This window comes from Astatotilapia calliptera, chromosome 20 (assembly GCF_900246225.1).
Source record: "Astatotilapia calliptera chromosome 20, fAstCal1.2, whole genome shotgun sequence".
Classification (NCBI taxonomy): domain Eukaryota; kingdom Metazoa; phylum Chordata; class Actinopteri; order Cichliformes; family Cichlidae; genus Astatotilapia; species Astatotilapia calliptera.
In genome coordinates this window covers 15,710,970-15,736,100 of record NC_039321.1, presented here as the reverse complement: position 1 = coordinate 15,736,100, position 25,131 = coordinate 15,710,970, and the positions used below count along the sequence as shown (strand labels likewise).

The 25,131-nt window shown below is 38.7% G+C and overlaps 1 protein-coding gene across 3 annotated transcripts in view; it reads right to left on the bottom strand.

The window, feature by feature from the left end:
* Positions 1–7,944: 7,944 nt before the first annotated feature.
* Positions 7,945–25,131, bottom strand: part of slco4a1 (solute carrier organic anion transporter family, member 4A1) — a 29,997-nt gene continuing 12,810 nt past the window's right edge. For all 3 annotated transcript variants that reach the window (XM_026154544.1, XM_026154545.1, XM_026154543.1), the window contains exons 2-12: positions 22,724–23,827; positions 21,025–21,115; positions 20,060–20,181; positions 19,800–19,911; positions 18,126–18,280; positions 15,502–15,772; positions 13,582–13,732; positions 12,051–12,226; positions 11,621–11,685; positions 11,368–11,516; positions 7,945–10,591 (exon numbers count right to left, since the gene is read on the bottom strand). In XM_026154544.1, coding sequence (XP_026010329.1) covers positions 10,421–10,591; positions 11,368–11,516; positions 11,621–11,685; positions 12,051–12,226; positions 13,582–13,732; positions 15,502–15,772; positions 18,126–18,280; positions 19,800–19,911; positions 20,060–20,181; positions 21,025–21,115; positions 22,724–23,555 — 2,295 coding nt within the window. In that variant the 5' untranslated portion in view covers positions 23,556–23,827 and the 3' untranslated portion in view covers positions 7,945–10,420. The remainder of the gene's footprint in view (positions 10,592–11,367; positions 11,517–11,620; positions 11,686–12,050; positions 12,227–13,581; positions 13,733–15,501; positions 15,773–18,125; positions 18,281–19,799; positions 19,912–20,059; positions 20,182–21,024; positions 21,116–22,723; positions 23,828–25,131) is intronic.

The following is a 25,131-nucleotide window of genomic DNA, read 5'->3' as shown; positions in this document are numbered from 1 at the left end:
ATACACCGTCATGCCTTTTGGCCTTCGAAATGCCCCTGCCACATTCCAACGCCTTATGCACATTGTCTTAGGTGGTGTCACAAACTGTGAAGTGTACTTAGACGACATTGTAGCCTATTCAGAGACTTGGTCAGATCACCTTGGAACACTCACGGAGATTTTTGAAAGATTAAAAGAGGCATCCCTTACCCTAAATCTTGCCAAATGTGACTTTGGTAAGGCCACTGTGACTTATCTAGGGAAGCAGGTGGGTCAGGGACAGGTGCGCCCCCTGCTGGCTAAAATCCAGGCTATCCTAGATTTCCCTGTGCCTCGCACTAGACGTGAGCTTCGCCGGTTCCTTGGTATGGCCGGCTATTATCGTGGCTTCTGTAAGAATTTTGCAGATGTAGTTGCACCTCTCACCAGTCTCACAAGTGTATCAAAACCATTCGTATGGTCCCCCACCTGCCAGAATGCTTTTGAGTCTGCCAAAGCTCTCCTCTGCAGCACACCAGTACTTGCCGCTCCTGTTTTCACACATCCGTTTAAACTTGAGGTGGATGCCAGCGCCAACGGTGCAGGTGCGGTACTGTTGCAGGAGGATAGGCAGGGTGTTGATCACCCAATTGGTTACTTTTCGAAAAAATTCAACTCCCACCAACAGAAATACAGCACCATTGAAAAAGAAGCTCTCTCCCTATTGCTTGCTCTACAGCATTTCGAGGTCTATGTCGGTTCCAGTTCAGCACCTGTCATTGTTTACACAGACCACAACCCCCTCGTGTTTTTGACCCGAATGCGAAATTCTAACCAAAGGCTCATGAGATGGTCCCTCTTAGTACAGGATTTCAATCTGGAGATCCATCACAAGAAAGGGACAGAGAATGTACTGGCAGATGCGCTGTCACGTGGTTTTCGGAACCCCTAAGCGCCAAACATCTTTAGGGGAGATGTTTGGTCTTGGGAAGGGGGGTGTTATGGCCCTGTCCATAATCTGTTTTGGTGGCTGTTGTTGTCTGTTCCTTTAAGTCTTTGCAGGTCCCGGAGTGGATGAGCTGACGGCTGCTGATTGGTCCCCTGGCCATGTGATCTTCTTCAAATCCCTCACCAGCAGTTGTCCCGGGGCAGCCACTGACAGCAGCAGCAGACCTGACCCTGGCCTCCAAAACTTGAGACTTTTGTGCTTGTGATTTGTGCGGCTTCTCTGAGTTTTGTATATAGTGTGTATATTAGCTTTCATTGTACATAGCACATTGTAAATAGCACTGCAACAGAAGGGGTGAGCTGCCGTATTGTTTTTCCTTGCACTGTTTTCTCCTGTTTATTTCAGTTAGGGAGTTAGGTGTAGCGCTTGTCTTTTGTTTGATGTTTGATTTCACATAGGGTTTTAGATAGCACCTCCTCCTGACTTAGCTTGTTTTGTTTGTTATTTTGGCCTTTGTTCACCCTGGAGCTTCATTTTTGCAGTGTAGATAATAAAACACGATTCACTAAGGAATTGGTTTCCCTCTGTGTATGGTTTTGGGGACCAGGGCGGGGCAGTCTTTTCAAACTTATGTTGCGTTCCTGTACCCCTAGACTGGGGCGTAACACATGTCATGTGTTTTGATGCTCCTGAATCAATTAACCATTCTTCTTGTTGTGCATCACTTTTACATGACTCATTTACAACAAAAGCTCCCTCATATGAGTCCTCTTTGTCCTATACACCATGCTTTTAGCCTTGTGGGCCTTGTATTTCTTTTTAATGCTTGGACAATCACGCTTGATATGTCCTTCCTTCCCACATTTGTAACATCTCCATGAGTCGGAGCTGTTTGCTCCCACTGTTTTTGATCCACTCTGTTCATTTCTATGCATCTGAGATGACATCGCTGATACACTACTGGACACAGTGGTGTTGTCAGTAAGCACTGGCTTTTGTTCCTCATTTATCAAGGCTTGTTGAACAAACTGTAATGTCAGACTGTCCATCTTTGTCTCCAAAGCAGTAACAACAGTTGCATAGCTGGGTGGCAAACTACCTAGAAGGGTGACAATTTGATCTTCCTCTTCAATTACAGAACCTATTGCCCCTAGCTGATCAGTAAGTTCCTTCATCCTCTTTAAATGATCATTGAGATGTTCTCCTTCCTTCATTTCACACCGGAAGTACTTCTTCTTCAGAAATAGCTTGTTAGCAACAGTATCTCTTTCAAACTGTGCTTTTAGCATCTCCCATGCTTCTTTGGGGGTCTTACAGTTTGTTATCAAGTACAATTGGGGTGTACTTACATTCAGTACCAGCACTGAAAATGCCTTTTCTTTCTTCCGTTCAAATTCAGCTCGTGCTTGGGCATTAGAATCAGCAGCTAACTGCTCTATCTCCTGTACCATAGTACCCACAGTCCTTTTGCCTTCAACAGGTGCTCCAGTTGAAATTTCCACGTTGCCCAATTCTCCGGTCCGCTCAGCTTGTCAATAAACAGTCTATCTTCCATTGGGAATCCCACAATTCTGTTTATGACTCCCAAAAGAAAACGTGTTAACAGCTTCCCTTGGCGACCTCTGGGCCCATAACCTGATGTTTTTAACGAACACCTTTTATTGCTTTGCATTGCACAAACACACCAACAGAGGGCAATAATATCCCTTCAACATACATTGTAAAATTACTATTACAACAGGAATAAAACTTTCAACGGCTCCACTTACCAGAGTTTTGTGTGTGATGAGTCCTCTCAGGTTCTGTGCTTGATGTTCTCTGTACCATGAACGTTACTGTGTTTTTCCTCATCATGTAAATGATTTTCCCACTCATCCACCACAAGACAGGCCCCTCTGCTTAGCAGCTTGCCTGCTGTTTCTCTAGTTTTCCCTTGAGCACCTGCTCTCTCATAATAAACCCAGCTGTTGATTTTGGCAAAGCTGCACTTGGTTTTTTGCCTTATTGTTATTCTCTTCATGGCCAGTACAAGTTTTAGTTGCTGATAGAATGTCATTTGTCTTATCTGACATTACTCATTAATGAGAAATAAGAAGCAAAACAATATGTCAATCAAGTTAAATAATCTAGACTATATTGAGAATACCAGGCAAAGGGCAAAAGGTAATAGCAAAAATAACTAAAATCGAAACTGCAACCTTGTACAAATCAAATTTGCTGATTATTTTTAAACAGCTTAAAACAACTGATGGGAGAAATGAAAAAAGAACATTTTAGTAACTTAAATTGGGGTCAATCTGTAATCACAGGAGGGCTTAAGTAGAAGAAAATGGTTAATATCTCATACTGTTTAATTGTCGCAGTTTTGTCTTGGAGAAACGGAATAGTTAAAGATTTTTCTCTGTGTGGTCGCCTATTTAATCTTCAGACTGTAAGATGGCCCCACTTCATTCCAAATGGTAATGCTCAGCTATCAGTTTATTAAGGAGACACCATTTGAAGAAACTCATCACATATGAATGGTTTTGAGTAATAAAACACTGCAATGATGTAACATAACAGAGGCGAGTCTGAGGGTGGTGGTGGAAGTGAAGAAGATGAGGACTTGTGGTTCTCTGAGTGACAAGAATGAACTGACTGGGAGCGAGACTGAAAGGCAGAATAACAGAACAGAACTGAGATTTAAAGGACAAGGAATAGAGGCTTATTGATTCACAGAAGGCAGGCAAAAGCACTGTACCAGAGTGATGATGGCAGAGTTTCACATTATGGGAAAGACCAGGTGACAGAAAAGAAAGGATTATCAGCCTGAATGCCCAGGGATGCAAGCAAACGAGTGAAAAGACATATTCCTTATTTAACTTAACAAAAACTTTAATCCTGTAGGATGGGAGTATCCCTAACCGCAAGTCTACACTATCACAGTTACTGCTCATCGTTAGCGGTGATTTAGACCCAGTGTCTGTCTCTGTGTCCTTTTTGGGCAGTTAGCATAAATTAACTTTCATTTTAATAGTGACAGGGATAAAAACTGCATGTGTGGAGCCAAACCAGGCAAATATTAAAAAAAAAAAAAAAAGCAAAGCAAAACCAAAATAATCCTTAAAAATGTTTTTATGATTTTGCCCCAAAATATGGTTTTATAAAGGCTTTTCCACTAGAAGCTACACTTCTAGCACCAGCTTTGATGTCACATCTCCATTTCATTGTCTTTGCTTAGACCTCACATGGTCTAAGCAAAGTCAGGCTCTGAGCCACATCTCCAGGAGTGTGGCTCCGAGCCTGACTAGCAATGAAGCAATGGCTGAGTGTTTTTGCACTCCTGTCAATAAATATCTGTGGACTGTCCGCGAATACAAGTTACTCAGCTACCAAAATGACTTTCTCAAGCATTACATGCACTCTGAGTTCTAAGTGAACTGAATGAATAAAACATGGACCAAATTCCAGGTATTTAATATAGTCTGTTGCCAAAAAACAAAATATTTATTTTTTATATATGAAATCAACTGTGCTCTAAGAGCAGTCCCAGAGCAGAACAGATTTAGACTACTTAATTAGATTAGATTACAGTTGTATTTTGAATGTAGCGATTCTGACTGGCGTGGGTTGGTGTTCACAGGTGAGTCTTAAGACAAGGCAACCAGTTGTCTTATGAAAAAGTAGTATTTATCTATTTTTTTCCAATTTAAAAGTACAACTGCTGTGAAGAAAAGACTACTGAGACAGAAAAATAAGCAGGCAGACCATTGGAAATTCACACTTTGCTCTGCTCTGTCTTTGTGACACATGGAGTAAATGAGCAGATGGTTCTCTGTGTGTGGTGTTCTCACTGTAATGCACAGAGGAACCTTGTGATGGGGATACAGTTTATGATTTATACTGACTTTATTCAAGCTGGTTATCACAACACCCTGCATTGATATGTCATGCTACATAGATTTATGTAACTATTGTTTGTTCTTCTGCAGGCAAGTGAACCAAAACACACCTCTGGATGTTTTAGGACTCGAATGATAGAAAGCATCAGACCTTCCTTCCACAAACCTAAACTAAACTAACCTAAAAAGAACAAGCCAAATGTGCTTTTTAAGCAATCAAAACTTGTGCTGTGGCACCTTTTTTAATTCTATGAGTTATTTTTATCAGTATTCTCTCTCCCCAAGCATTCGCAGCAGATGGCCGCCCTTCGCTGAGCCTGGTTCTGCCAGAGGTTTCTTCCTGTTAAAGGGGAGTTTTTCCTTCCCACTTTTGCCAAAGTGCTTGGTCACAGGGGGTCATATCATTGTTGGGTTTTTCTCTGTATGTATTATTGTACGATCTACCTTACAATATAAAGCACCTTGAGGCAACTGTTGTTGTGATTTGACACTATATAAAGAAAATTTAATTGAATTAAAACTAGTGGTGATACTGTTTCCAAACCTTAATTGATGTGTGTTATTGTAGAGTTTTTACCTCACAGTATAAAGATGATGTGACTGTTAATGTGATTTGGCACTAAATAAATAACATTTAATTGACCAACATTGAATCTCTCTCACACACACACAAAATACTTGAGACATAAAATAATCAGCTGTTCAGCTTTTGTAATTAGAAGAAAAATGACATCTATGAATCAGTCCATAAAAAGATCATTATAAAAGAAAGAGAAAAAAAAAAACAGTACCAAAAGAAAAAAAAAGACAATATGAATTTATAAAGTTGTCAAAGATTGAGAACTGATTAAAGAGCACAACAAGCAGGATTGCATATATACATTTACATGACAGCCACACTCCTCAACATCAGCAGAGTACATAACAACAATGCTATCAGAGAAAAGACACAGACAGGAGGAGAGTTTGTTTGTGTAGAAAGGGCAGCATTCTTGTTATTCATTTCAAAATTAATGCAAAAATAAAAATATGAGTGCTGACATATTATAAATAAATAATGAATTTAATGTCAGTGAATAAAAATTAAATACAAGAGTTTTTATGCAAAGCTGCTTTGGCACATTTACAGACAGTATTGTGATCATTAGATTCAAATCAGGGACATTTTTAAAAATATTGCATGTTGTGCTAATTGAGCATCACCCTCAACATCCCAGTGTTCAACTTACTCTGTAAAAGGCTCTGTCACACCAGCATCTAAAACAGCCAAATGTGGGAGTAAAGAGTCTCCACAGAGCAAGGGTGGTTCTAGTTCCTCAATCAGTGAGTTTCTACATCTACATAAAGGTACAGTGTGCAAAATATCACCACTAGATGTCAGTAGATTGCAGGAAATTGTAATTAAACTGCTGATCAGATGGAAAGTGTGATTTTTAAGACATTTGAGCCTAACATTAGCGAGCATAAGGTTAGCTTATAACCAGCTGCTATTGTTTAGCTGACTTGTTTTTACTTGATAAGTAATTTAAAGAATTTAAAAAAAATAGCATTGTGTATATTTATTTCAGTGTTTATTTAAGAATTAAACATTCTTTTTTTAATTAAATAACTTAAAAAATTATGGTGCCAAAGTCACTTCAATCAGGTAAATCTGCAGAACTTTTGTAATGGAACATTTGGCTTTGAGTTTAGATGCTTTGATTTCTAAATGTCTATATGGTATTAGAAGTCAGTATTGTAAGCATAGTTTGATCCACAAACTATATATTAACGATTAATGTAGTTTACTGGTCAAAAAAGTACATCCAATGTGGATGTAGCTGCATTATTTTTAATTACCACCAGGGGGTGACTCGTGTGGTTGCAAAAATAAGACTAGAACTCTGTGAGGAAAAGGGTTCTTTTCTGCCTGGATCTTGATATGATCACAATAATGACTTTTATGACTTTTATGCTTTAAACATTAATTTAACTTAAATTTAACTTTAACTTTTATTTATTAGCAGGGATGGGCATTTACATCAAAAATAGAACTTCATATTTACTGGTCTCCTTTTGACGATTCGTTGACAACTGCCAACCCCAATCTTCTTTCACATGATTGTGCATAGTTGTAGTAGACTTGCACCATGCTAACTTTACCTTGTGTTTGCCCTGGTCCACATTGATGTTTTAGAACATTTTGACAGAGTTTCTAAGTAGTGATGGGATTTCCAGCTCTTTTCGGCTCCGAACCGCGCCTAGCATCCTGGAGCACTTCTGTTGTGTTTTGTACGTTTTTTGGAGTTTTTACGTGTTTTGGAGTTTGTACATGCTTTGTCTCTAGGTGCCACCGTAAATATACACAGCAAAATCTCCAGTGTTAAATTAACACTAGAGAGTGTCTATATGGGTCCACTCCTCTGAGTGTTAAATACAACACTGTTGAGTGTTAAATTAACACTTTTGACAGTGTTATATGTTTAAAAGTAACCTAGTCAGTTTTGAAGATTAACAATGGCTAACACTGAGCAGTGCTGATTTTCTAACACTGGAAAATAACTCAAAATGTTAGAAATATTCCAGTGTTAGCAAACCAGCACTGCTCAGTGTTAGCCATTGTTAATCTTCAAAACTGACTAGGTTACTTTTAAACATATAACACTGTCAAAAGTGTTAATTTAACACTTTTCAGTGTTGTATTTAACACTCAGAGGTGTGGACCCATATAGACACTCTCTAGTGTTAATTTAACACTGGAGATTTTGCTTTTATTTATTCACTCCACATAAAATGTAACAAATAAATCATATAATACAAAAAACAACTATTCACATTTCAACTTTTAACTATTTAAATTTTCAGCTTTTTCCTTTTAAACAAATTTAAAGTGAAACAACACAAAACACTGCAAACCACAACACAATTAAATACAAATTAAAATATGAAAAAAAAGAAGATGCACATTCTCTGTCATATGGGTCTGCATGAATAAACTTTCTGAATCCTTTATCATCTACAACTGAAAATAGTTGTGGATGATTACTACACCTTTCTAATGTGACGTTGTTGTCTCTTTCTCTCTCTCTCCCTCCTACTCTGTTCCTGTGCGAGTGTAACTACCGCCCCTCCCCCCTCTTCCCAGCACAAAGCACAAGGCTCCCGTGCGGAATGAAGTGGGAAAAAAGTGCGAGAGAGAGGGTGAGAGAAAGAAAAAAAAACTTATGGCTAGTGATAAGGATCAAATGATCCGGCTCTAAGAGCCGTTTCTTTCGCGACTGAAACATCACTAGTTCTAATCCACTAACGCCACCTTCTGGTTGTAGAGGTGCATTGCAAATTGAATGGTAAATGGACTGATTCTTATATTGCGCTTTTCTGCTCTTCCAGAGGACTCAACGAGCTTTATACAACATGCTACGTTTTTAAGTGCTTTCTAGCTAACATTCAGCTCCACATTCATACAATTTAGGATTTAGCAACTTGCCCAAGGATATTCGACATGCAGACTGGGGCAGCCGGGGAGTGAACCACCAACCCTCCAGTCAGTAGATGACCTGCTCTACCTCCTGAGCTACAGCGACCCCATGTGCTGGTAAAAACAAAGGATTTTAATAACTAATAAGTGCTTTTGCTTTAGGTTTCTAGCTTTCATGTTTTACAGGGATGATCAATTGTGCTTTTTGTGCCTAGACAAGTCAACAGGTTTTTGTGAAAAAGGTCTGTTGGTCATGGCACAAATTCTTGTGGCAAAGTTCATCATATCTGAATAGGTTACAAATTTTAAATGCTGCCGTTAACACACATTTTCATTTGTTTTAAATGGGCAGCCAAGCAATTTCCATGGGCAAGAAGCATTAAAGAAAATATTAATTAATTGGCAAACAGAGCAATAATCTCTATACAGAACTCTCTATTTCATCTGAAATACATCATAGTTTTGTCTTTCTTGTTTTATTTCAAACTAATCTTTATTATAAGACCATAAGTGGTGCAAGTCTTCTTTATGCACGTCCAAGTAACTATATAGATATGCATGTGCTTTTCTAATGGAAAATACATTTGTGCTGCTATACTGGTGTGGTTATATTAATATATATAATATCCTGATAGTATACTGCACCTTCAGCTTCTTAGACATTTTATTGTGTTTTGAAATAAATCTGAACATTTAAGTGGCATTAATCATCAGGTTACCCTCAGTAACCTACACAGACCTAATGTTGTTTTAGAATTTACCACCAGTAATTAGAATATATCACTTAGAAAGGGCATTTGGGTTGTTGCTATGGCCCTTCAAACTGTGATTATCTTGTTTCCTTTATTTGCTCTTAAGTTGTAGCTAAGAGTAAATAAACTGCCTCCAGTCTGCCTGCAGTAAACTGATTTTGCCTGATAGATTTTAGAAAGAGAGAAAAAGAGCTCTGCGTCAGTGTATGTAACTCTCTGGTGACAAGGGCATAAAACTGTTTTTAGCACTCTGAACGTGAATGTGACCACAGCAGCCTTAATTCCCGTGAATAGAAACAAGTTTAAAACAACCAAAACTCAAACTGAGAAAGTAAACAGAAAGTACCTTGGACAGCAAGGTGACTATAATCACTGTAAGTGAGGATGGAGGATGATCAAGCATCTCTGAGGACACGCCCACTGAAGCAGCATTTTATTACTCTACTGTTTATTGTGTAGCTAATGGAGTGAAGGGAAAAAAAATCAAGCATAGAGTAATTTCAGTAAAGTCATGAAGCTAAGGTTAGTTACTGACATGGCAGACCACAATGCTGGAATCCCTTCAGGACAAGACCTGTGGATAACTGTGGTGATAGCATTGCACAGATCTTTCTATCTGCTGTGACATATCTTAAAGTGATTTACCAATAACTGTCCAAATCCAAGTATCCAAAACCAGAAGAGATTTACCTAAGAAGACTGGAGGCTGTATTTAATCTTTAAGAAGTTCATTGAAGTAAAGAATTAAGGTTCTAAATAGTCTTACATTTCAAAACATCAAAAATGTGTTGTGCATTTGTTAATGTGGGATACTGAGTGAAGATTGATGAGAAAAATAAGGCAATATTTCCCTTTTGAATGTCTAAAAAGTGAGTGTAGGTATGAGCCTTTTACGACTTTTGGCTTTAAATGACTCAAGCAATATGAAGTTAATTTGGTTTTATTAATACTGGCTGTGGGATCTCGTAGAGTATAACATGCCATTGCTTTGTCTGTAGGAAAAAAAACAAAATATGTAATTTTGTTCCAGTAATGTGGAAAATAACCGACCGGTATAAATGCTTTTTTTTTGTTCATACTGTAAACGCTTTGTATACCACAAAGGTCTGAGGTGTTTCATTGGTTCTTGAGGATTATTGAATTATGAAACACAAATGTCATGAACCTCACACTGTATGGAGTCAATTGAACTGATTATAGAGATCTGTAGAATTTTAGTACATAAAAAACTACATAAAAACCTGTGTGGCTTGGCCCTGCTACGAAACACTCACACCCACGCGTTCATAGCAGGGTTTTCTGTCAAGATAGCAGCATGTTAGACGTCATCACGTGCCATTGTAAGTCAAGGTGTTTTTTGTGTGTGCATGAAGGCATTCTGGGGGTGTTTGTTACATACACATACACAAGATGATCCCTGCCATCATAGCCTGGCATGCAGGTTGACAATAACGCCGTCCTCAGGGAGATCTTTGACAGGAAGGTCGCTCAAGTGTTCCATGCTATGGTCGGTGTTCTCGCAGCTGCTTTGTGGTGACTCTGGGGGAGGCTGGTACAGGATACTGGCTACCAGGAAAAAGATGGTCCCCAAAACCTGAAACAGAGGAGGAATAAAGATGTGAAAGAGATCAAAATATGACAAATTTGCACAACTAATTCAAAGTTACTGACATACAGTCGGTCACTGGAATGTCAAAAAATTTGCTATAGCATAGTAAAGTGATATCATTTTAATTGAAGACGTTTAACAAAATATTACACTAATCACTAAAGAATTGTCTGCTATGCCTCCTCTGTGCCAATAAAATGAGTGGACAAAGCAAAAAATTAAGAATATTAATTAAACTAAAAAACAAACAAAAACAAAACTGAGAACACTGAAATGCTAATGTTGGTATAGTCAGAGGTTTATATACACTCATGGCTATGAATGTCAAGGAAAATGTGGCCTTTTAATGATTTCTTTAAACTGTTCTTTTTCTTTATTTAAGAGGATGATTCTGCAGCATACATATTTAAAGACTTTAAAAAACAGGAATTGGGTGGAATACATATACATAGATTCACTTATTAAATCACGCAGTAAGTGTTGCTTACAATGTATTTGAACTTGTCAAGGCCAATACCTATTAATATCCTGTTAGTGATTTTGATTGATTGAAAAATAGAAACTGTTATGAATAGTATTGCATGCAAAGTATGTTTGTTTTAAACTTAGCTACTTGGTTATCTTGGAAAATATTTAGTAACCCTATCTGGTTTTATATTTCATTTAAAAAAAAAAACACTATAAAAAGATAAACGGTTAAAAGACATTTGGGAGTGAAAAAAATCCGTCAAACAACCTGTTCGCCTATGAATCATTAATACCTTATAGAGGATTCCAGCTACTAGCGTGTACTGGCTCATGGCTGAATTGTGATAAAGGTAGCAGGATCCCTGCTCGCCACACTTATCCTGCCACATTAAGCAGGATAGGTCAATCACTGAGCCAAAGGCTATGGGTCCTGGAATACCACCTGCGAGAAGAAAAAAGAGACAAAATGGCAGAACATAAAGCATTTTGATTTTGCATGGGCATCTGTGTAAAAGTTAATCTAAATAAAGAATGCACTTGGCCTACCAAGTGTGCGCACTACAATCCACTGGATACCAAGTCCAAAGGATCTCTGACTGTCAGGTACACACCTATGGAGGGCAGGGTTAGCCAGACATATTAGAATCAGAAACAGAATACTTTATTAATCGCTAAGGAAATTATGTGGTTAGAGTTGCTTAGAGAGAATAATAACAGTAGCACACTGAACTAAACAAATAATACAATAATTTATTAATTATCAATTTTATTTATAGAGTGTCTCAAGGTGCTTAAATGTATTATTAAAAATGTATTGTTTATTTTATTCACCAATTCAAATTATACTAGAATTTTGTTAAAGATAGACAGTTTAAGAAATACTTTGAAGCTTAGAGCTCAAATGAATGACATTAATAAATGAAACAGAGTGTGATACATATTTAGTACATTCAGAGGTTTAAGTGTGGCCACCTACCTGAGTGTGGCAGTGAGTGCTGGGATGCTACAAAGGAAGGTGAAGCTGATAATGATGAAAAGCAAGGAGAGGAAGGCTGGCATGTGATGGCAAGAGCTGCCACACTTCCCTGCCAGAGCGAAGCCTTCCTCATCCCATGACACATTACCCACCACACAGCTACATCCAGAGTACACCTAGAGGCGAAAACATAAGCCAGATATAAATGTATAATGTATAACTACTGAAACACACTTCAGTCTCTACATACAGTGGGCTATATAGTTATTGAACACGTTGCCAGTTTTCTAAGTTAATTTCTAAACATAATATTGACATGAAATTCTCCCCAAATGTTGATAACAACCCAACCAAATTACACATGCAAGAAATCAAACCATATAGATGTCCATAAATTAATATATGTGTGTAATAATGAGAATGGACACAGTCCATGAACATGCTTACTACTATGTATTTAATACTTCATACATAAGCCTTTGTAGGTGATGATGGCTTTAAGACACACCCTGTATGGAGAAACTGGTCACATGCATTGCTCAGGTGTGATTTTGTAGTTTTCGTTAACTTTATCTGTATTGTTATTTTAAGGTTGGAACTGACTCTTAAAGAGCACATTGTGACATTGTTTCCCTTTGTGTGTCCCCTCTATGTTGTCTTGTAGGTCCCTGGTAGGAACTGGACAATCTTTGCTTCTATCAACACCCGGCCTGTCTTCTCTTTCTTTTTGGGATATCTTCTGATGTATTACTTTAGGTAAATAAAACCTTATATTTACTCTATCATTCAAACACCTATCTGACTGCTGATAGCACACAAACCAAGGTTAGGTAAAGTATAATGTTAAGGTTCTTTTTGTAGGCAGGTGGATATTGGTTAGGCTTAGGCACCAAAGTTACTTTGATTAGTTCAGAGAAAGATTGTGGTTTGAGTAAAAATATAACAAGTTGGAACCCTTTTAACTGTTGCATCACAGGAACACTAAAGAGCATCTTGTGCACATCTCTGGGACACCAGTGGATTTGACTAAACAGCAGAGAATTTTTATCATAAAAATCAGAATAATCATTTATAAATATATTATGAAGTATATAAAATCTTGTATCTATCCATGTAATCAGTATGCAGTTATTCTCTTTTAAGTCTCTTCGAAGATATGATATAATCCTAAACATTGTACATAATTTCATATTTGCAATATTTTTTTTGCATCTCTGTCAATAAAATGCACTTTTTGCACTGCAGTAAGTGGCTCTGCTGCAAAATTCAGCTTTTATTCTAAAATGTATCAATGAAAGTGAGCCACAGAGGATTGTGCATTTTTCTGCTCCTGAGTTTGAAATAATTGTAAAATAACTCAATATTTCAAAACAGTCAGATTGCATCATTTCTGCAAAAGAAAAGATTTTAGCTTATCAGACACATGTGTATCACAAAGCCATCCCCTGTAAAAGCTCAGGCTTTCTGCTATTTCCCAATCTGTCTAAAAAATATGGTGTAATTTCCCCTGTGAGCAAAGTGTGAGCGATACCTGTTTGCCCGTTGAGAGTTGGGTGTGGTTAATGGAGGTGCAGCCAGCATGGCAAGGGGAGTAATACATCACACCGTCTGCCCCACACACTGGGTTGTAGAGCTCTCTGACACAACTACAGCCTGCATTACAGCCCACATCTAAGGAAGAGCTGCAGTTAGGAGGGAGAGAAAGAAGGACAGAAATGAGAGGAAACAAATGAGGGGAGAGCGTGATAGAACTGATGAGGATACATCACTAGAGCTCAGTATTAGAATGAACCACTGATTACTGTTCCAGTGATTGATGCTCACAATAAACAAAGCAAGTTAAATTGCAAAGTTTTTCCTTACACGGAGCCAAAAGAGAAAGCCACAAAGTCTAAACGTTTTCTAAACTCTTGGTTTCAGATTGTTGTTCTACTTTTTGTTCTATGTAAGAGGATAAATGTCATATAAACAGCTCTGTCTGCAAGCACAGAAGACTTCCAATCTGCTGATCAAACATTCTGTCAAGGCCAGTGAGAAGAAAGCTCGCTTACAGGAGCAATGTGCCCATTGATAAATGGGTGTGTGGAGATTAAGTAAAAAGAAACTGTTAACTACAACTAGTGTTTCTGCATGTACTGAAGCCGCACACATGCCCAGGGTACATTAGTCTTGGCCTTGTGTCCATCTGCAGAGTACAATACATCCTAAGTGGTAAAGCACAAATCCCCAATCTAATTAACCCTATAAGTTCAGAGTCATCATTGGAGTTAACCTGAACCTAAGAACACTTTGCAATCAGAAAATGTAATTTTACTTTTGATTAAACTGTTCTCCTAAGTCTTGGCAATCAAGGGACAAAGAAGATAATCATTCTAATGTATCTGCCTGACATCCTTCTCATTCAGATCAGTGATTATAATGGTTGGACTTGGATTTTTTTAAAAAGGCCTATCAGAATGTCTGTGGACAATATCCCAATGCTTTGCAAAGGTATCTTACTTTCCTGGAACTAAAGCAATACTTATATTCACTGGGTGAGTAGGCAGCAAGTGCAAGAACATCTAAAATAATCTCAGATATGGCTGGATGGTGTGGCACTGAGAAACATTGTGGTAAAAGATATCCAAATGAAATATGATTGGATTTATATTTAATTCAATTTCAATTCAATTTTATTTATATAGTTGCAAATCATAGCAACAGTTGCCTCAAGGAAGGTGAATCCCTGCAAAAAAAGAGAGGAAACCCCATCAGATGACGCCCTAGGAGCAAGCACTCCATTAAGCAGGAAGGGAAAATCTCCCTTTTAACAGGAAGAAACCTCCAGCAGAAACAGGCTCAAGGAGGGGGAACCATCTGCCATGACTGGTTAGGGGTGGGAGGGGGAAGTTTTATGGATTTATCGTAACATTTAATATTATATTAAATGCTTTTGTTAATATTTAATAATTTAATATTTATTAAAAGCAGTAATACTATATAACAGCCTTTTATTTTAAGGTAGCAATTTTTGTTTCCTTCTTAAATCTAAAGGGTAGCTGGCTTATTCCACTGCACTGCAGCTCAACACAAACAAAGTCCCTGTTTACATTTACACTGATATAAAACTTTTCTGCTCATTTGAAGCTATAACATGACAGTGAACACAATTTACCACAGTGCACCAATACTTCAAGTGTGACTTAAAGTCCAAAGTAATTTCTGGCCAGATATAATTAATTTGGTATTTTCTGGCTTGTGTTCACATGACAGCAGTAAAGAGGAACCACGAGGGAGGAACTTCAGAGAAAACATTACCTAGCACAGAGACTGTGAGCTGAATGTAAAACTTACCTGGTCAGATCTGACAGACAGGTACATTAACCTCTTGTAGAATAAAACTAACAACAGTCAGAACCAATTTAACTTAAAGAAATCATAACTAAAATAACGAGTTCTATACACAGCTTACCTGTTTCTGAGGTACAGTTTACTTGGGCTGTCATACACATTTTTGTACAGGTCCAGTTGCTGTTTAGTCTTCAGACCAGACTGGTAAGGCACTGTGACACCAGCCATGGGCACATTGGGGCAGTGGATGACAAAGATGAAGATGGCGAGCAGACTGACCATGGCACACATCATGCAGAAGCGGATGATACCTCGACACCGCAGGTTCAACTTCTTTACAATGTAGCCACCCAAGAAGGTGCCCCCACCTCCTGCTGGTACCACCATATATCCTGAGAGAAAAAGAATAAAAGCATAACGGATCAATGTTGTTGATATATGAAAGAGTCCCATCTGTCCAAAAGAGGAGCAAGACCTCCAGACTTAAAGAGGCATAAAATGATCCCAAACCATGAACCATGTAATATTTATGTCATCTGTAGTTTTTTGGGGGTATCAGGGAGAAATGTGATCATGTTGTGCTGCTCGTTGTGGAGGAAAACTGATTGATGATAAGCATTGACAGCCCGGGATTAGTAAAGAGGTAGTGAGGGCAGCTATGAAGAGGTTGAGTGGAAAGGCAGCCTGTGGAGGTATGCAGATATGAAGGAGAGAAAGCAGTGGACTTTTTTATTAGATTGTTTAACGCAATACTGGAGAGTGACAGGATGCCAGAAAAGTGAAGAAGAAGTGTGCGAGTACCAGTTTTCAGGAACAATGTGCAGAGCAGGTGATGTGCAAAACTGCAGTAATGCTGATGATGATCAATGAATAGCAGTAAGCAGCAGTAAACAGATTCATTTAAATGTCTGTGGTCAACCAACCAAAGCAACAAACAGTGGAAAAGAGAAGTGAAAAGGAAAGAGCAAGCAGCGTGGAGTAGGTGGAGATGAGTATCAGGGTGGATTTGTGACTGAGGATAGCAGCAAAATAGTGAAACGGTGGCACTGACAAAAGGGTGTGCAGACTGTGATCAGCTGACCTGTGCTGCAATTTCCATAGTCAGGGGTCTACGTGGATTTAGTCAACTGAATTCAACTAGATCTAAAGAGATCTTTCACTAGCTTTGTGGCCGATTTCCAGATATTACAAAAAGGGAGAAATGGTAAGTGAATCAAATCAGCATCATCAATTGATGTCTTCTAACCTTGATGTCAGCCAGCGACAACACCCTAGATCAGGGGTGTCGAACTCCAGGCCTCGAGGGCCGGTGTCCTGCAGGTTTCAGATATCACCCTGGGTCAACACACCTGAATCACATGATTAGTTCATTACCAGGCTTCTGGAGAACTTCAACACATGTTGAGGAAGTAATTTAGCCATTTAAATCAGCTGTGTTGGATCAAGGACACATCTAAAACCTGCAGGACACTGGCCCTCGAGGCCTGGAGTTCGACACCTGTGCCCTAGATGCAACCAGTCCACCACAGTGCATCACTGTAAACTTTGGCAGTAATTAGTTTGTCTGGTATTTTCATGCACCTTTGAATAACACAAAATCATATACATCAATTTGGTTTGTACGACCTTTCAGAATTGTTTTTTTTCTACCTGGGAGATACAACAACTATACAGTTATCTCCAAGACACATTATGTGACAAACTACACAAAAACTATTGATGTGTTTGGTGACATTTGTTAGGCTGTTTGGATGCTGGAACGCCCTTCTGGATCATTCTGACCTACTTTAAACCCTGACAATACAGTTGACTTGAATGTTGGAAAGCTACCAATGCTGACACAGGTTTACTAGGTAATTAATAACTAGTTGGCTAACTGCCCTGTACTATAGACAGTAAGTGTTCTACATTTTGACCTGTGAATCATACACCGTGAGTATCATACCATTTTATATTACGTGATTAATATTCTGAATCACATTCTGCAGTAATTTAAAAGTAGAATGAAAAATATGCAGCTTTTATATTCAGATATGAGTTTGCCAAGAAAGATACTCAAAGTAATTACAAATGGCTTATTAAATTATGAGATTAAATCTAGAATTAATAGCTGACCTTGTTTACTAAATTCAGTATTTTACTTCGTGAGAAACTTGCAGTTATAGTTTCAGCAGAGGTGCTAATGTTAGCTAACATTTCCCAAAGGTAAGATTGGATTTGATCGCCAAAACCAAACGATCCCTCCATGATATCATTCTATCATTCTACAGCAGGTGACAGTAGTTTTCCCTTTATTGTCAAATTGCTCTTTAGCCTAGCATATTACATTCAGTAGAACAGTATTGTTCCTTGTTTCTCTTTAACATTGTTACTAGCATAAACTACTATCTGACCTATATGATATTTTGGATTTTTTTGTATTCATTTTGTATTCATGTAGAGGTTGTGCTGCATTTGTTGACCTTCTAGACTATGATTATCTAGTATCCTCTCTTACTAGCAGTTTATGTATAAACTGCTAGTAAGAAATCACCAGCATAGGAGGCACTAAGGGAACGGTCTATGATTGAACAAAAGCACCTAAAATTTCAAATTTTCACAAAAAAATAGATCCTCTCTTTTAGATCAGTGTTATTTCACAAGCTGTTGTGAAGATTTTCTAAGGTTCAATAAATAAAGTAATAAAATGAGTTAAATGCATAGCGAAAGTTGCCCATGTGATGGGCCTCTTTACTTTTCACTCACCAAACCATGTGGCAGCCTCTGATGCACTGAGACTGAACTGTGATTCCAAGAACTTTGGACCAAAAGTGGACATGCCAGCAATGAGGGTGGCCTCAGTAGCCCCAGCCAAGCACAGGAACAGGAAGGTGGGATTTTTTAGGAGAAGCAGCACAGATCTGGAAATACACAGTAAGAGAGAGAGGGTGAGAGTCAGGGGGCATCGATGTGTGAAGCCACTGTGACTGAACAAACCTGAGCTTCCTTTTTCATTAATGCACCCTGCTCTAATCGCAAGATGTTCTTAATATAGAGCAGATACACACTGCTGTAAATCCAAAGACATATAATCAAGTTACATAACGTATCATGTAACTCTCTGTAATCTCCACAGAGACAGAGTAATAGATGCGATCACAGTAAGCTCATAGTATATATGGTTGTGAAATGGAAAGGAGCAATACTGTCACTCATTTGTGCTGTTCTGCATTCATAGCTGCCTGTCGTTGCTTTAGGATGACAGTAAACTTATTAACATTAAGGTTTTCTGTGACATTTTAGAGGTGAATTTGCATGGTGAACTAATCCTTGCATAAGCCACACTGATAAACCTGAGCTACATAATGCCAATGAGAAACAGCAGTAAAACCAGTACCAATGGTAAGAGAGCCCACATGTGGTTTGAGATGTCTGTCTCCCAGAACAGCAACATGGGGCTTAGGTTGAAAGCACTGCAGGCTTCATTAAAAGTAATAATTGCTACATGTAACAAACTAAAAACTAAAACTAATTAATCTGTATTCTCTAAAGAAAACAATATGTTTCTGATTTATCTAACGCATGGTTCTTTTGTTAAGCCAACTAGCCACTTTTCATGTAAAGAAACAAGGAGATGCAAACAATAGTTTGCATTGAAAAAAAGTGGAGGCTCTTTGCAGCAACAAAACAGATTTTACATTAATCCTTTTAACAGTCTAGTTATTAGTTTTTAGCCATTTAGAACCACCATTCCCAAATGGGATTTGTTTGTTTATCAGGATGATTAAGCTAGAGGTTATGGATGCATTTGCAATATTCTTTTTTCTGTACCAGGGGTCGCTTAGAAATTATTAATCTTAGTGCTGATCAGTACATTCCTAAGTGAAACAAACTAATCAAGATACAGATATCCTTCGGGATCCTGCTTCTTAATCACAGCACTGTGAGGACAGAGGTTTTAGCCTTGGTAGAGGTTTGTAATAGTGAACAGTTATTTATTTAAGTGGTTAGTATATTTGGGCGTCATCAGTGTAAAAGTGGGAAGCTGTAATACAGAAGTGGACCCAGAGGTAAAGCATGTCACAGGTCAGTGAAGCAGTGTTAGAAGAATAGTTACCAATGGTGATGGAAACGTACAGCTCAGGGTAGTACTAAAAATACCAATACATTACTCCGGATGATGAGGCAAGTGAGATCTTGTGGTTAAATGCATCAAATGCAGCAGTGAGATCCAGTAATATGCATGCAGCAGATTCATCAGCATGAAAAATGGCAATGGAAATTATTCATACAGCATTTTTCATTACACATAAACTCAATGTGCTCAACATAAAAGATAAAAAACAAAACAATGAAGCAAACTGTACAAAGTAATAAAATGCAATTTAAAATAGAAACTAGACGAGGTCGTGAAAGCATTTATTTCTTGAAGCTCTCTACCTTGGCATGTCTTTAACTGATTTGCCAAACTGAGGGTCTGAGGCAGTGGTGTGGCTTCCATCCTTAAGCTGGTGGGCCTCAGACACACGCATGGTCACATACTCCTGAGAGCCTGCAGGAAGACACAGAAAAGTAAGAGTGAGGCTGTTTCGAAAATATATGGTATTTTACATACCAGAGTACCACCTAATGTATTAGTCAGTGTTTTTTTTAATGCCCTCGCTGTTATAAAGAAGACTGGCCATGGCCTTTGCTGGCACCTGGTAGTTGCCGTGGGTAGCCCAGGATGGGAAATGCCACCAGCAGAGCGGCTGCTCCTCCTGCTAAAAAGCCAATCCACCAAGCCCCAACCCAGTGAGGGTTCTCTGGCGTCATCTCAGGCCTGGAACATCACGCACATATGATTAAACACATTTATAGAATCAGAATCAGAATATTGTATTGATACCCGATAAATTATGTGCTCACAGTTGCTCCAAGACAGTAAGAATAGTACCTGACTAAACTAAATTAAATAATACAATATATTACAAAGTTACAAAATATAACAAAATAGCTCTAATATATACAAACAGCTAAAATATAACATTCCCAGTATATAACACTAATTAAATATATATGGTTGAAACTGAGATGCCTCTCTTATCAAACTGTAAAACGTTTCTTATTTTCTCTGTAGAGGATCTGCAATAAAGGTGTGCAACTGCTGCAGTGCGCACTTGTGCATTAGCTGGAGGAGTTGTATGAGAGATATGCACAGGCAGGAATGAACCACTTGACCTTTAAAGAGGCAGATCTCTAAAACATCTTGTAATGAGACAGTATTGTTCTATTGTGTATATTTTTATTCTACATTCTCCCATTGTCTATTTCATATCACAATATTTGACTCTATTCCACATTCTGCATGTCAGCTTTTGTTTATTCCCAGTTTAGTAATCTGTAATTGGTTTTAGTGCATTGCATTCTAGTCAGTGGTTTTCTAAATCATTATTTTGGCCATTTTAGCCTTTATTTATGTATTGGAAATGACAGTAAGGTAACTAGGTGAGAGGATAAGGGGCACTCTCCCTAGTCTTGCCCTGTAGACTAGAACCCAGGCCCTTGCAGGCCTATGTGAGGTAAGCCATAGCAGTGCCCCGACTCAGTTCTATTCTATTATACTGATCTCATTTCTTTTTGAGTCAGTTATCCTTGTCCATGGTACCAACCAAAGCAGACTCACGTTAGATGGATCTCAGTGTACATGTTGAGGAAGTAACCACCCAGCAGGTAACCGGCTGCTGGACCCACAATGGCTGCTGTGTAGAAGATCCCTAAGGGGAGGGGGGGAAGACCATAGACACAGAGCAAGGGTGTGTCAGTACAATGACTCCAGCGTCTACCTCCTGTTTCCTACTTAGTCTTCCTGTCCTACAGGTTAAAAGGGCCATTGTTCTTTATATGGGCTCTGCATCTAGAAAATTTCCTGTTGTGTTTGTGTGTTTTCATAAAAGCAATGTGCTCTGCTGTTATTTGAAAGAGAATGATAGCTAAATGCTGAAAAGGGGTCATGACAGGAGCCTAGAGGGTCAAATTTACAAGACTTGCAGTAGATGGCATCAGACAATGACAGTGCTCAATATGTACATTTGGGGCACATTAGCTGCGTTTACCAAACAAGCCCTTTTATCTATATCCAGTTCCTTCTTAATAGAGATTATACTGGATGGTTGCTGGTAATAAAATTATTCTGTGGAAGAGGGACAGAGACTGATAAAAGAAGGTAGACAGCTGGTGAAAGAAGTCGTGCTGTAACCGTGAGAGTATATATCTGTTCATGCACCTGCATTAGCATGTGATGCTCAAACAAAAGTCTACATTTACATTGAGCTAAACAAATAGATATATTTGAGCCTGCACCTGCAAAAGAATTATTGCTAAAAGACACAGCTGGGATTGTGTTCAGTGCCTGCTGTTTGCATATGCATTCTCACTATTCTATTTAATCAAAGCTCTGTCAAAATAATTAATCTTCAGAGAGAGTTATCACTGTCCAGCTGACAAAATGAGCCAAGCAGCACATGAATCAGCACAACTATGGCCTTAAACCTTGTATCATTTAAAAAATGCGGGAATTTAACAAAGAGTCATCAGTTTAACAAAGATGATGGAAGATCAACATAGAGCTGCACAACTGATGGAACATATATCATTGTGATTTGATGTTTAATCAGTTGATTCATTTATGAAAAAAAAACTAAACAACAACCAATCAGTTAATAAGCTAATAAATTATTCAAATAATTTTTCAGAGAGAGTAGTGGTTTGAATTTTTATAAATTCTCAAATTTTGATGGTTTAATATATCTATTAAATAATCAATTTATTATCACAACTTCAGTCCCATATTTCTAAAATGACCAAGTCTCTCTAGAAAAACGTCTCGGCACTCATCTTGGCATGAACTCGCATGTCGTCCGTCCCCCCCCCACCCCCCCCCCCCCCCCCCCCCACCCCCCACAGATAGGAATAAGCACCTGTCTAAATGAATAAGCTGGCCACTGAAATATAAAATGTAGGTATGGTACATTACATTTTAGTTTCTGGTAAGCTACTACTGCTACTACTGCTTTACTATTGTAATTAATAGTTATCCCCACTACCTAACAGTTGAAGCTATTATTTAACTGATGAATGACTTTCTGGGGTAATCCCAGGAATGCTGCATCTTTACTATTTTTTCAGGGACTATAATGTCAAATGCTTGGCATGAGATGAGAGAGGTGACAACAGTATGTTTTTTTTTTTTTTTTTGGCATAAATTATCATCAATCATAAATAAATGAATAGGGTTATAGTAAATAATCAACTGCAAACAAAACAGATAAAGAAGAACAGTCTGCTTGCTGCCATTTCTGGTGACTGTTACTAGTAGGACTCACCTATATAAACTGGTGCATAGTTGGAGTTGACATTCTCATCCAGGTATGTGACCCCTAATGTGTAGAGAGGCGTAGCGCCCATACCATGCAAAAACTGGCCAAGCATGAACACAAAGCGATAGCTGGACAGTCCTCCTGCCTCTTTGTTCTGACACGGGCTGGTACGGTTAGTAGAGCACATTCCTGTTTGCTCGGGTAAACTGACCTGGTAGGGAGGTGTAGTAAAGTGAGGCAAGGCAAACATCAGAGAACCCAGTGCCATGATAAGTACTCCCCATCCCAGCCAACGGGGCTTGTGACCTGTACCGCCGAAGTAACTGACAAAGGCCAGGCAGACGCATGCAGCAATGTCATAGGAACTGGCGATGAGGCCAGCCTGGTAGCTGCGCAGATCAAAGCGTCGCTCGATTGAGGTGATCACTGTGTTAATGAAGCCATTGATTATCATCCCCTGGAGGAAAGAGGCCACACAAAGGAAGAACAACACCCACCGAGGAGTGTTGAAAACTTGGATGCTTTTGGGGGCCAGAGCTCCCCAGCCACACAACTGATCTGTGTTAGTAGAGATTAACTTTAGCCCAATCTCTGCATTAGGTCTTGTTTCCCCCCCATATATTGGCCCAGGGAGTGCCGACGCCCCGGTGAAAATGAGTGGCTCATTAGTAATGGGACTGTCAGGGTTTCTGAGACCAGAGCCTATGGGGCTGCCTGTCTGGGAATCCACAGGACTAGGGGTGTCCAAAGAGGGGCCTCTGCTGAGAGGACAATCCTGCAGGTCCAGGAGCTCCTGTTTGGAGCTAAAAGAGGCATCGGCATTTAGCAAGACGGGCATCGCCCCTCTGAGGGGCACTGTGAGGATCCTGTGAAGTGGATTCTATGAACTGAGGCAATAAATCAATTACCTCAACAACAAAAAAAGGAAATTTGAAGTAATAAAGGGTCAAGAAGATATTGTGGTAAGGCCAGGTTCTTCTTGGAAATTATCTATTCTTGCTTTGTAGTTTGCACCTCATGTGTCCACGGCTCTTCGTGTGCTCCTTTTTATTTGCACAAGGTTGCATATGGTGTAAAGATGGCTTTGTTACTGTGATGAGTAATAGCATCCTGAGGAGAGAAAAGAAAAATTAGATAGATTAAATAAAGAAACAACCAACTTTTGTAAAGATTTAATGCATAAAGAAGTCATCATTAGAATTTATGTACAGGCCACAGACACTGTGACCTAGACCGATGCTTCATATTTTACCAAATGTATAAAAACACATACATACATATCTCTACATGGGCATTAAATAATTCCTGGCATTACCACCGCATTGTTTAAAGAACAGTTTTGCCTTTTAACATTATGCTGGTACAAAGACTCCTCTAACTGTGAGTCGATTGAAGCATTAGTATCAAGCATTGCACCCAATCTCAGAGTCTTACACATACAGAGAACTCATAAAACCTCAAAGTGCACACTGCTAATGAACCATAAGCATTGTTACTTTGCTCTAGTAATCACAAATAGAGCTTTCATAATCACCATCATGAAAATACTGTGCAGGTCTATTTGTTGCATAACAACAACACAACAACACAAGTGTGTATTTGATCCATTATTGCAATCTGAAAGCTCATTTTAACTGATGTAATGTATTTATTTATATTACTTTCTTTCATTGTGAAGTACAATGTGGAACACTAGAAACTCAATGTCCACTTGTCACAACACAAAACAAGCAGCCTTACTGACCTTCAGGGGGTCATATTTGACAGTGACAGTGATAGAGCTTAATTGGATGCATAAACAAAACAGAAGAGATTTACTGAGAAATAAGAAAAGGCGCAGCACAATAAAACAGTTTGGTCGACATATTAAATACATGCAGTACAAGCAAAGTTCTTGTTAGTTTTCCCACTCAAAGCTTGGACTCCAAGATTTACCCATCGTACGTTTTGGAGTGGCAGCTTAGAAACATCTGAACAGTGAGTTTAACTGAATGCAGGAATAGCTTCTGAGCATGATCTGATGATGCTAACCTCTGAATGTTGGTTTAGTAGCACATCAACAAGTTTACTCCACCTTTCTAAGTTGTCATTATTGTGTCACTTTTATGTATCGTCAGCCTTAACAAGTGAAAGATGAAAAGCCATTTTGTTCAAGTTGTGAAAAGATTTATAGAAAGAGAACTCTTTAAATCTAAATTTGATTGAGCAATAAAAACACACTCAATATCCTTGCCAACTCCTCAGATGATGACTGGTAAAACCAAAAGCCTCCTCGTTATGTAGTGACTGTACTTACCACTGTACCAGCGCTATGGAAAAGGAAAACGTGTTTCCCTGATCTCAACCAAGAATGAAGAATTGTGTTGCAATGTTCAAAAACACCTTGTTCATAAACTTCTACATACAGTTATGTA